The sequence below is a fragment of the Vigna unguiculata genome, chromosome 3 (assembly GCF_037176805.1).
Source record: "Vigna unguiculata cultivar grain cowpea cultivar isolate G323 ecotype 2 chromosome 3, ASM3717680v1, whole genome shotgun sequence".
Taxonomy (NCBI): Eukaryota; Viridiplantae; Streptophyta; class Magnoliopsida; order Fabales; family Fabaceae; genus Vigna; species Vigna unguiculata.
The window spans coordinates 5,531,254-5,543,602 of NC_140794.1; the positions used below are offsets into that span (position 1 = coordinate 5,531,254).

The 12,349-nt window shown below is 33.1% G+C and overlaps 1 protein-coding gene across 1 annotated transcript; it reads right to left on the reverse strand.

Annotated features, from left to right (window-relative positions):
* On the reverse strand, positions 1-8,136 carry LOC114178029 (Splicing factor, CC1-like protein). The gene is made up of 13 exons (XM_028063703.2): positions 7,497-8,136; positions 6,172-6,250; positions 5,995-6,051; positions 5,487-5,542; positions 4,425-4,653; positions 4,071-4,157; positions 3,913-3,987; positions 3,722-3,802; positions 2,344-2,408; positions 2,107-2,275; positions 1,934-2,022; positions 1,680-1,794; positions 1-250 (listed from the first exon to the last, which is right to left on the reverse strand). The coding sequence occupies exons 1-13, from the start codon at positions 7,982-7,984 to the stop codon at positions 212-214; spliced, it is 1,629 nt and encodes a 542-aa protein (XP_027919504.1). The 5' UTR covers positions 7,985-8,136; the 3' UTR covers positions 1-211.
* Between the last annotated feature and the right edge of the window lie 4,213 nt (positions 8,137-12,349).

Below are 12,349 nucleotides of genomic sequence, written 5' to 3' on the forward strand. Positions count from 1 at the left end.
TGAACGGTATGAAAGATTTTTAGAATGCATTGACATGCTCAACGTTAAACTGATCATAAATATCGCCAACATTAACACTACCATCTCTGTAATCTAATACAATTCATGAATCAAAATCTAAATAAACTAGAGCTTAATTTTATGAAAATTGAAGACCTCAAAATTATGCATATTGTATCATCAGGAGCCCCGAGGCATGTATGAATTTTCTTCACTCCCCTTTAAACTTGGATTCATATAATTGTGGTTGCTGCAAAACAAATAATCTCTTGAAATGCAGAAAAAAAAAGAATATTATATATTATAAATTTAAAGTAAAAAAGAAAAAGGGAAGAGAGACAACATACAGGACGCATAATATTTTGATAATTTGATTATCGGATATGATAGAAACACTCTGACATGTTAGTTTGATACATTTAATATAAGGCCCAGGCCAGGAACACTCGCAAGACAACAGGAATACTTGCATTCAAACCCTTGAAAGCCTTACTAAGCTCCTAATATTTTATAAAATAGGATTAAATATGTTTTTGATCCCTCAATTTCAATGAACTTTGGAATTAGTCCCTCTTCGAAACCTGATATCAATTTAGTCCTTCATCTTTATAAATGTGTGGACTTAGTCCTTATTACCAAATTTTATTAAGTTTATCTGATGTTTCAAGTGCATTTCATGATAATATTTGAATTGTTTACCCCGTTTGACACATTTTTACTTCAATATTAACTTAAATATTATCATAAAATATATTTAAAATATCAAATAAACTTAACAAAATTTGGTAAAAAGGACTAAATACACACATTTATACAGATGAAGGACTAAATTGGTATCAAGTTTTGAAGAAGGACTAATTTCAAAATTAACTGAAACTTAAGAGATCAAAAACATATTTAACCCTATAAAATATAAAAGAAGAGAAGTCACAAATATTAAGAAGCTCATAGCGTTATATACATCCCCAACACTGCAGGAATGACGAAAGTAAAAAAGGAGGTCCCAAATACAGACAGAGCTACAAAGTATCTGAAAACCTGCTAATACAAAGACTCTAGTAGGCCAGGGGGGACTGAACCGAAATTTGTTAAAATGCACAAGGACAACAAGTGTGGGATGGTGTTCAGACTAAAGAGTAAACCTACATAGACACTTGAGAAAAAAAAAAAAACTAATAATCCTATCAAAGCAATACCTCAAGTAAAGTTAAACAAGTTCAACTCTCAACTATCAATCTTATGAAAAGTACTACAAAATCCTAGTTTAGATCCATGCAACCTAAGGCTCCAGACATGACTAGATCTGTGCTTTTAGTGCTTTAATGGGATTTTCACCAATTTGATTACCTAGGCCCCAACTTCTGAGAATAGTCTGCTCTTAATTAACTAATCAAATGCGTAAAACAATGAGTCTGGTAGCTAATTTTAAAACACTTATTATTCTCATTCTTCTGCATTTTTTGTACACACTATATGCTAAGAAGTACTAGTTAACCCTTCGATACAAAATGTCACTTCGTTCTCATTTTATCAGTTCTCTAATTTTTCGTAATTTATTGTTGAAATGATATTAAGAAAAAACAAAAATAACCAAACACCTAGTTTTTTATTCATTATACATTACATTTTCAAATAAAAAAATAAAAGATTGCAAGGATTCATGAATACCAAAAGATTACCATGAAGATTGCTGAAATTAACCTTCGTGCAAACCATCTCATGTGCATTGCATGTTGAGCAGCACTCGCTGCTTCCACTGTTTCAAATTGCAAATAGACAAAACCTGCGCTTTTTCTGTGTGCATGCCAAACCAATTAAAGAATTGTAAGTTGTAACACATTAAAGTGGAATTAATTTAATTTTAATTAAAAGTTGAGGCATGTAGTAAAATTGATCATGATTATTGAAGGGCGTTACACATTAATGAACGTACTTGTCAACAAAAATATGCTTCACCCGGCCATATTTAGAACACTCTTCCTCTACATCTTCTTTAATGTCTATATCAAAATCTGGTTCCGACTGCATTCCAATGTTTATCATCATCAGTACTTAGTTAAATGAAAACATTACCTGGTGGTAAAATAAAATCAGTCAACCACAGACCTCAGTGCTAGGATCAAACATATTCTTTAAAAGTAAACACTCGCTCGGGCTTCCTACAGGTTCTACCACTGGGGTAGGCATAACTTGCGCTGGAAGACCTGGTGCACCAATAGGTAAGCTAACAGCCTGCTGAGCAGGAACTGAGCCATTCACAACAGGCATACCCATGCTGCAAAGTAGAAAAAATGTGAAGATTACGACCAGAGTTGCTAAATATGAGAAATACTATTAACAAACCTTGCAGAAATGTCAGCACCAGCCAGCCTCTGCATAAGCAATGCTCTGGAGTGAGCATTTAAAGTCTGCATAGCAAAAATAGCACAGTAGCTAAGCAAGAATTTTGAATACAGATCATTGTTATCATACAAGGAAAATAAAAACGTAGGTAGGAACAAAAAAGTTTACTTAACACCGTCGGAATAGTACTCAACTATAAAGAATTGTGCCATAAGAGAGTACAAAATGACAAAGTGAAAGGTGCAAGGATAAAAGGTGCAGAAAATAAAAGGATAGAATTATCGTATAAAAGAGGGAATGCTGAAAGCACCAGCCTCTAACCTATGTCCATAATTTAATTATAACCTAAGAAAATCCTCACCAGCACTAAGACTTCAATGTGGGCGACAACTATGAAGAACCGACTCCAACACCAAAACTTAGGCACAGCTAATGTCTAAAATATAAGACACCAAACGTGTGTTTGTGTTGAGAGCATATATTGAGAATTGAATTAAGAATTATATTTTCACCTTTGAAAAAATAAACTTGTTAAGCTCGACAATATTTATGATAATAGCATGCAAAGAAAATATTATGAGGGAATGTGTGGTCACTTCAATATTTTATAAAAAATTCAAGATGAAACATATTTCTTAAGACAACTAGTTCAGCACACTAATAATGAGCCTCCAAAAAATGCCAAGTGGCATCATTTGCTAGTTGCTCCAAAAGTGTCTAATCTAGAGTTGGTGACCTCTTACATCATCATTATTGAAAAACATACTCTCTAGTTCTGGATCATCAAGAGACAAATTAGACTCTATGCTCTAATTTTCAATTTTAATGTTTGTTACAGTAGATTAAATCATTTAAAATTCTAATAATTTTTTTTTACTTTAATACAATTTAAATTAAATTTGTTAATTTTTTTAATAGTAAAAGTTTCCCAGAGGTGTCTAACCAAGAGTAAGTGTTATAGCTTGATATTCATGTCCGTGTTAACAGGTGTGTACAACATGTGTTGGATGGTGATATGTCCACCACGAACACATCCTCATCTAATGATCTAACAGTCTGGAAATATATCGACGTACCAAATTTTTAGTAACCTCAACATCCATTATGCAAGGATAAAAAAATGGATTTTATGATACAGCATTTCTGGAGCTTTTGCTTTGAAGAATATTTCTAACTTCTGGAAGGACAAACACTACCTTTTAAGAGTTACATTGATTATTATACACTTTTTAAACACATAATAGAAAAACTTTCTTTTTCTTTAAAGCACACAGTAATTTTGAAATATTGCATGATGAGATATTGATTTAAAATTCTTAATAACGTGCCAAGTTGAGAAAACCAGTTTTGAATACTTTATATAACGAGACAAACTTACCAATCCACCTTCATCATCATCTAAGTCTGCCGATTTTGCAGTGGTATCTTGGCTTCCAACATGATCCGTTACACATGAGACCTGAATTTGATGAACAACATCAATCAGAAACACATGAACTATCAGAATTGTCATCAACAAAAGTTAAAGATACCAGGTTAAAACTAAAATGTCCAACACAAAAATTCTACCTTGATAGTCCTGCCAGCAATCTCCAATTTTCCATTTAAACTCTGAGCAGCCTTGGCATGTTCAAGATGGGTAAACTGCCCAGTGAAATCAAATTAAAGAGGTAAATACAATTATTACATAGAGCAATATTTTGCAAAGTTGGGTGTTAGAAACGAACTTGAACAAACCCAAAACCCTTGCAGTGGCCTGTTTCCAAGTCAAGAGGCAGTTGGACAACCTCAACAGGACCGAATGGCTCAAAAATCTAAAACAGAAAAAAAAAATGTCAAGTGATGATAAAACTGTAACAATAAGAATCAAATTGGTAATAATCTATCAACAAACTAGATCCAGTTTAGAGGAACTTAATTGAATATTTCCAAGAAGAAATAGGTTTTGTCAAGCCACTGGTATTCAATAAAATACTGTGCCTTCACATTCCTGATAAATTTAGTAGAGATGACAAGAGAAATATGCAAACATCTGCATCCTCACCACACAAGCCAGTAAAACAGCAACAAAAAAGAAATACCTCCCGTAGCTGACTCTCCGTCATATTGAAGTGAAGATTCCCCACATACAATTTTCTGTCCACAGCTCCATAAGGACCAGCTACACCAGCTACTCCACCAGAAGCGTTAGACTGAACAAGGTTCTTTTCAGCTTCAGAAGGTTTCACCATTACAGGTTGTCCAAGAAGAAGTTGACCAGAGAGAGCAATAGCCATTGGCACTGACATTGCATCATAAAATTCAATATACCTGCAGCCTCATCAAGAAGTTGCATCAAGTTTTCAGAACCAAGAAACCAATAGTTGCAATCAAAACTTACAAAGCATACAGCAAAGTGATGCAGGGAAACAAAAACTCTAGTGCAGACAGCTCAAGCTGAGTTCATTTGATGTATCTGAATTGTAAAGTAAATGTTAGCCTGTCATAATAAACATAAAAAGCTAAAATATGTAAAGTGGCAAGAAAATAAGAGAATACCGTATGAGAATAGAGATAGGAAACCATTGAGACAGGACGAGAAAAAATTAGCAACAGTAACACATTTCCTTTACATGTAATTACGTATACATGCGACAAATCAAATCCTAAGATAAGAAATCCAACCTAAAACTGGCAGCTGGCCTAAAATGTCAAACAAAACCAAATCCATTAGCATCTCATCTAGATACTAAGAGTCATTCTTCTCACCAAAAAAATTGAATAGTGATAGCCATAGAGAAAAGGAGAGCAAAACTTCCTCCATTTCAACCTTATGAAGCCCCACAACCAATATATGGGACTTCAAATAATAAATGGAGGAAAATAAGGGTCATCAGCATACAAATGAAATCCTCATTGTATGACAAGCAGAGGAAGGAAATGGGAATAGGACCAAACAAAAAACTAGGATTATGTCATCTACCTTGAGTGCGCAGCATGAATTGATTAAACATGAGTGCAAGGTATTCCCACCATCCCTCATCATTATCGCATTGCTAGTCCATTTAAAGATACAGTTAAACATGATTCTTGGAAGTTGATATCCTAATACCACAATAGCACATACATAAAAACAATAAGTTATTTAACAATAAAACACATACCCAACTCCTTTGGATCGTCTTGAGTTCCTATCCATGATCAGACGAACATCTCTCACCTGAAAGGGGAGAAAATTAAACATGACACGTTAAGTACCAATTACAGAAGTAAATATAACACATTCCCAGCATGCAAGCCAAACACCAAATTTGTGGCATTGAAAATATCATCATATGCCCCACAATCACTCATCATACAAACAGTCTGTTGAGACATAATAAAGTTGCTGTCCTACTTGAAAATGAAGGAACAGCACAATATACTACAACAGAAACCAAATATCTCTAAGTAGAATTCAGTATACTCGTAAGAACTTATCAATTCCATGTAATTTGCTAACAGCTATCATGATTGAGAAGCAACAATATACTAAATATAAATTAAGATTATAATAAAGATGGTTTAATATGATAACAAAAGTCATTACAGTTCTAACAGACACGAATGGTGTGATAGGCAAGTGATCACAATTCTACTAGCTAAGTTCATATATTTTAAAAAACAACTAACCTTGCCAGCTTTTGAGAAGAACTCATACACATCTCTCTCGGTTGCTTTTAATGGCATCTGAAATCACCAGAACAAATGGGCAATCATCAGAAAAACGCCATACATGAAAAGAAATAAAACTTACCAATTGTGATAATTTAAAAAATAAAATAAAAAAAATAGGGTCAATCAGCCAACCTGGTAGGCAAAAACAGTTCTCTGGTCCCTTTCTGGATCTGCCTCGGGTTCCACGGCCTCTTTCTTATCCCTAAATCTCCTGTACCACATATTAAAATTGACAAGTAAAAAAATAAGTAGAAAATGTATTAGTAGTAATTTTTATTATGAGCTGCGTTTATAGCATAATTTCACACATACTCCGATAAAATTATAGTTCAAAATGGCACTTAATCTTGAGAGGGTTAATGTCTCCATATCTAACCATATAAATACTATGTAAAACACTTTATCACATCATACACCAAAACATCACTTAATAATCCCTACAATATTATGCATACACCCCAGAAACTTTGGTTAGGATTTTCTTATTTTATGACCCAGAAACATTGGTTAGGATTTTCTTACTTTATTACCCAGAAACTTTGGTTAGGATTTTCTTACTTTATTATCTTCTAAAATAATAATCCATCATTGTAGTCAATAAACTATCATAACACAAATCTAGTTTCCACCCATTAGAAAAACATTATATAGTAATATTAATACCCAAAATTAAAAAAAAAAATTATATATATATATATAATAATACCTACATCATGAATTATGTTCAACCTTAGAATCAGAATAGTCAAATAAATGTCAGAGGACCCAGGGCAAGCAGAAGCGGGGTCACAATAGTACCTCCCGGTTCAACAGACGCATACCTTCTTAACTTATTCAGGTATCATACTATTAGAAAAAACCTAGCCGTCTAACTTTACAAGGTGACGTTGAAGGTTGTAAAATAGTTATCATATTAACAGAATTATTAGTTTTCAAACATTGGAATTCTTAGCAGCAAGGACCTAGGCATTTCATCTATATGACAAGATAATTTTTTTAATATAAGAACAAATGTTAAAACTATGTGAATAACACAATCACATGAGAAATGCATAAAATCTACCCTCAAACAATACAAATCCTGTCACATTTCTTAACACCAAATAGACCTCCCAGCCCTCCTTTCATGATTAAAATGAATTGCACAAACTTCAATAGTTCCAACCAGAATAGATAATGGGCACACACCATTAGACATGCCACCACGGACAACTTCAAACATAAAACGAAAACAGATTTCAAGTCAGTAGCCGAAAAACAACAATCACACAATGCATACTAAGGGGAAAACACCAATCCTCTCCAAATCACATCACCAATGCACAGATTTTTTTCTCAGCATCAATCAATTCAAGCCACTCGCAAGCACAGTTGAAGAATTGAACCAACACTGAACTCATAAAGTAAACCGTAGTTCACAAGCTAATTGCAGAAATGAAGGAGGATATAGGAATTACCGTCCATCGCGCATTTCGAAATCTCGCTCCCGGTCTCTGTCTCTCTCGGAGCGACTCCCGCTCCTTCTGGATCTCTCTCTCTCCTCTCGTTCCCTATCCCTCTCTCTTCTCTCGCGCTCCTTTTCTTTATCCCTATCACGATCTCTCCTATCCCTATCCTTGTCCTTATCCTTATCCCTCCTCTCCCTATCCTTATCCCTCTCTTTCTTCTCTCCATCTCTCTCCCTCTCGCTCCTGTGACGACCGGAGGAACGGTCACGTTCCCGTTCTCTGTCCCTATCCCTGTCTCTGTCGCGATCTTTCTTGGAACCACCGTTGTCGTCGTCGCCCCTCCTCTTGCTCCTTCTGTCGTCGGCGTGGAGATCGTCGTCGACGTCGCGCTTCCGGTAACTTCTCTCGATCTTGTCCGTGATGTCCTTCTTCTTCTTGGAGGAATCTACGTCTTCCTCCACTGTCTTTTCCAGGTATTCGTACTCGTCGAAGTCCATTGGCTCCTCTTTTCCTCGAATTCCTCTTCCTGTGCGCGAAGGAGACACTGTCTTAGCTGAATTCAGAAATTCTAGGGTTTTAGGGTTTTCTTCACTCCTTCAGTCTTTGCAGAGGAGAATGGATGTGCTTCCTCCGGTAACAGTATTATAGAAGCTGCAACTCATACCCCAGTAAATAACTATTTTATTATATTTTAAATAGTAATTATGTGATTTACAGTAATTATGATTTGTTAATCCATAATAAAGAATTACAATTTATAATATGTATTTTTAAGGTGATAATTTATAGTATTTATTATTAGGTTTCAAAAATATATTGGATATGCACATCTGATATTATCTCGTAACATATGTATCCATTGGACAAAAATAGTGTTGTTAAATATGTTTTTGTTATTGAATTTTTAGTAGATTTTGGAATTAGTCTATTTTAAAATTTTAGACCAATTTAATATTTTATTTTTCGAAATACGTAGATTTAGTCCTTTTAATCAAATTTTGTTAGGTTTATTTGATGTTTTGTATATATTTTACGATTGTATTTGAGTTGTTTATATTGTTTGACATTTTTTTTAATGTTAAGTCAAATATTATTATGAAATGTGGTTGAAATGTCAAATAAACTTAACAAAATTTAATTAAAAGGATTAAATCCACGTATTTTGAGAGATAAAGAATTAAATTTCTCCAAAGTTTCAAAATGGACTAATTCCAAAATTTACTGAAAGTTAAGGGACAAAAAACATATTTAACCCGTCAAAAATATGTCCCGATCAAGTTTGATTATCTAATATATCAAATATATATTTACAAATATTAATGATTTAAAAACTTTAATAACTTCAGTCATTTAAAAAAAAATAGGTATTTAATAAACTAAATTAAATATACATTAAAAAAATTAGTTGTATTTATTATATTTAAATTTTGAAATATTTTAAATTTTTAATATTTCTTTTATCATATGATATAATATTTGACGTGCAATTGAGAAAAATAAATTAAAACTAAAATGATTAATTTATAAATATTTATATTATTTTGAAGGATAAGTGCTATTAAACACTTAATTTAGTTTAAGGAGTAAAGGTTAAAAACAAAGATATAATTAAGGATCTTTTAAGTTTAATTTAAACATATATTTACATTAAATTAAGTTAAATAATTGATTTCTATAAGATTAAAATTATTTGTTCGTTCCTATCCTTCAACTAATTTATTTTATATTATGATTAATAGATAGCCTTTAATATATATAATTAAAAATAAAATCAATCACAACTCCTCTTTTTTTTTTCTTATCTTCTCCCTCCCTCACATACATGAGTCTTATTTTCATCACACTTTTTTTCTTCCTCAAATCATTTTCTTAACTTTGACCTCACTTCCCTTTTTATTTTCTTTTCTCATTTGTGTCGGAAAACTCACCTCCCATCTCCTGATCCTCTTTCCTTCGTTTCTCCACCACATTTAGAAATGTGACTCAAGAATACACCGAATTTCAAATCCTGGTTTTTCAGTGTTTACTAGAAATACAAAATCTGTTTGGGTATAATTGTTTTCAAAATGTGGTGATTTTCTTGGTTGGATGAACCGGATTTAAAAATAGGGTATGTAAGTGACTAGGTTGGATTAAACAAATTTCAAAATGTATTGTTTTTGGGTATATCGAAATTTGAAAATCAGTTTACGGATTGTTTACCAAATTTGAAAATCCGAATTGGGCCAAGTCGTTTTATCAAATTTCAAAAATCGATTTTGGAAATGTTCAACGACTTTCAAAATTTGGTTTGTGTGACATTGCAATGTGGGTTAAACTTTTAAATCTTGTTTTAGAATTGTTTACTGGATGTCAAAATCCACTTTGGACCAAGTATCTTCACCTAAGCGACACAAATGAGAAAGGAAATGAAAAAGGAAGTGAGATAGGTTGTTTACCCTAGCCAAAGGAAGTCAATGGTGAAAGGTTACTTCGGTCATTTTAGTACAGTTGGGGCGCAAGAAGAAGTCCCATTGATCATATATCACATTTCTATTTATCTTTCTCTTTTTTGTGTTGTTGTCATTCACACGATTAAATTTATACTACTAAATTATAGCAATTACAGTATTTTTAAGATAGTAGCTAACATATAAAAAGAGTAAAATCAATCATGAGTCGTCTCCCAAATAACACGAAATTGATTATTAACAAATTAGTTTTATAAAAACAACAATACAAAAGAAGTTAGTAAAATAACATGATATTCGAAAAAGATAAAGAGATACGAAAACAATTATAAAGAAAATAATCTCATTTCACTACTTTCAAAATAGATTATTCATTAGTTATCTAAGGATTATCATTCAATTAATTGTTGTCTTATATTTTCGAATTAATCAATGTAAATTCTCAATTAATTTGTTGGTGTTCTCACTATTAAACAAAATACATTATCAATTAGAAGTATGAACTTTGTAAATTAATATAATAAAATTAATCAAAGTACATTCTCAATTAAATGTTACTATGCCTAATCATGTTTATTTACCTTTAATATAAAGTAAAAAACTCATTAATCAAAGTACATTTTCCATTAATTATTCTTAAAGTTTTCATATTTAATCAAAGCACATTGTCAATTATTGGTAAAAACTCATTCAATTACATGAAATTTATAAATTTAATCAAAGTACATTCTAAATTAAAATTAAAAATCCTTAGACTCATACCATCAACATGCATGTAGATTTAACACTTTACTAACTTGTTACAATGTAAAAATCATTACTTTTCACGTGATTCATAGATAAAAGACAAAGAAAGATAAAAAAAAACGTAAGAATAATAAATAGAACAAAGACATTATTTTAATTTAACTTCAAAATGCATAATGAAATTACAGTAGAACTTGTCCTATAAACTTAGCACTGAATGGAATGCAAAAGTAACATAAAAATATACCAAGACAAGGGAGAAAGAGAGAGAGAGAGAAAGATAACAGGCCCCCCTAAAGGGTTTCTAAACTCCAATGTTCCAAACTTTTTTTCTGCCTCCTCTGTGCAGGAGGTGGTTTGCGAACTAGTGGGTTGTTCGCAATGGCTATGCGTTTTCCAACAAGTATTGACGACGCAATATATTGTGGAAGATTTGTGAGGCGCTGCAATGGCTTTTGTCTTGTTGTTCGTGGGCACAGTTTGTTGTCGAGGTTGTTTGTAGTTGGTGCGTCGTTGCAACTGGGATTTAGGGTTTCACGAGATGTCCACTTGCGATTTGGTTTTGATGTAGATGTGTTATGGGTCACATTTTCTGTTTGGCTTCAATGGTTACACAAATTTACATTGTAGGTTATGCCACGTTTTGCGATGCATTTCTTGGCACTGCAACAATGATTAATTATATGATTTGAATGTGCTTGTCTCGATTTTGGTTGGTGAAAATGGGAGAAACGTGAGCAAGGTGCGTGGTTTTGGTCTTATGGAGCTTTGTGACACATGTTTGTGTTGGCTGGCCTTATTGCAATGGAGATGGCGACATTGATTTGAGTTCATGGTGGATATGTTGTTTTCCAACATTTGTCACGAGGTTTGTGGTTCTAGTTGTCAAACAATGTTTCTTCGATGTAGTTGTTGTGAATGTCGATGAGATATTGGTGGTTCCATGGTGGCTGGTTCATGGGGAAGAGGTTGGAGATTGGAGATGTTGGCATGGCAGACTATGGTTGGTCACTTTTGTGAGTATTAGGATAAAAAATATTTTCTCCATATCTCTCATCCACTGATCTACCTCGTCAAGACTAGTCTTTCCATTGAACTTGGATGGGTGAAGCGGAAGAAAACCCTCCAAACTCCACTATTGTACTCGAGGGGTGGGGAGCTCGTGAATGACCAATTTAAAAACAAGCTTCTCCCAATTGTTGTAAGGCCTCCAAAGGCCTTTGTTGTAATGTTTATGTTGATAGCCTAACCGACTCCATCTGCTACATGGTTAGGTTGTGATGATTCACCATATTAGCATTATGTTGTTGCAATCATTGCCTCTATAGCACCCACCATATTGGGATTATCTGATGTTGGAGAAAGAGGAGGTGGCCTATGTGTCATAACTCTGACCACATAGAAAATAAATGCCAAAGTTATGTTTGTATGATTGTTGTATGAGTTTATGATTTTTATTGAAATTTATTTCCAAACTTATTATGTGATGAAACATGTTGTCATAACAACTACCGTTTACATTACCCCATCCTTCTATTTTGGTGGTTGTGATTTTCACGTGCGATGATCATATTTTGATATAGGAGTATATGTTAATGCTGATATGGACAAGACCACACAACAATCAAAAGTCATTTTGGGAACTATGTTAGGGATAATGTATTA

Excerpts from the sequence above, each read along its gene's own strand:
- LOC114178029 (XM_028063703.2), bottom strand. The coding sequence starts at position 7,984 with ATGGACTTCGACGAGTACGAATACCTGGAAAAGACAGTGGAGGAAGAC. Across the intron at positions 3,988-4,070 it reads AGGGTTTTGGGTTTGTTCAA|TTTACCCATCTTGAACATGC; the intron begins GTTCGTTTCTAA and ends TTCACTGGGCAG. Across the intron at positions 251-1,679 it reads TAATTTCAGCAATCTTCATG|CAACCACAATTATATGAATC; the intron begins GTAATCTTTTGG and ends TTTGTTTTGCAG.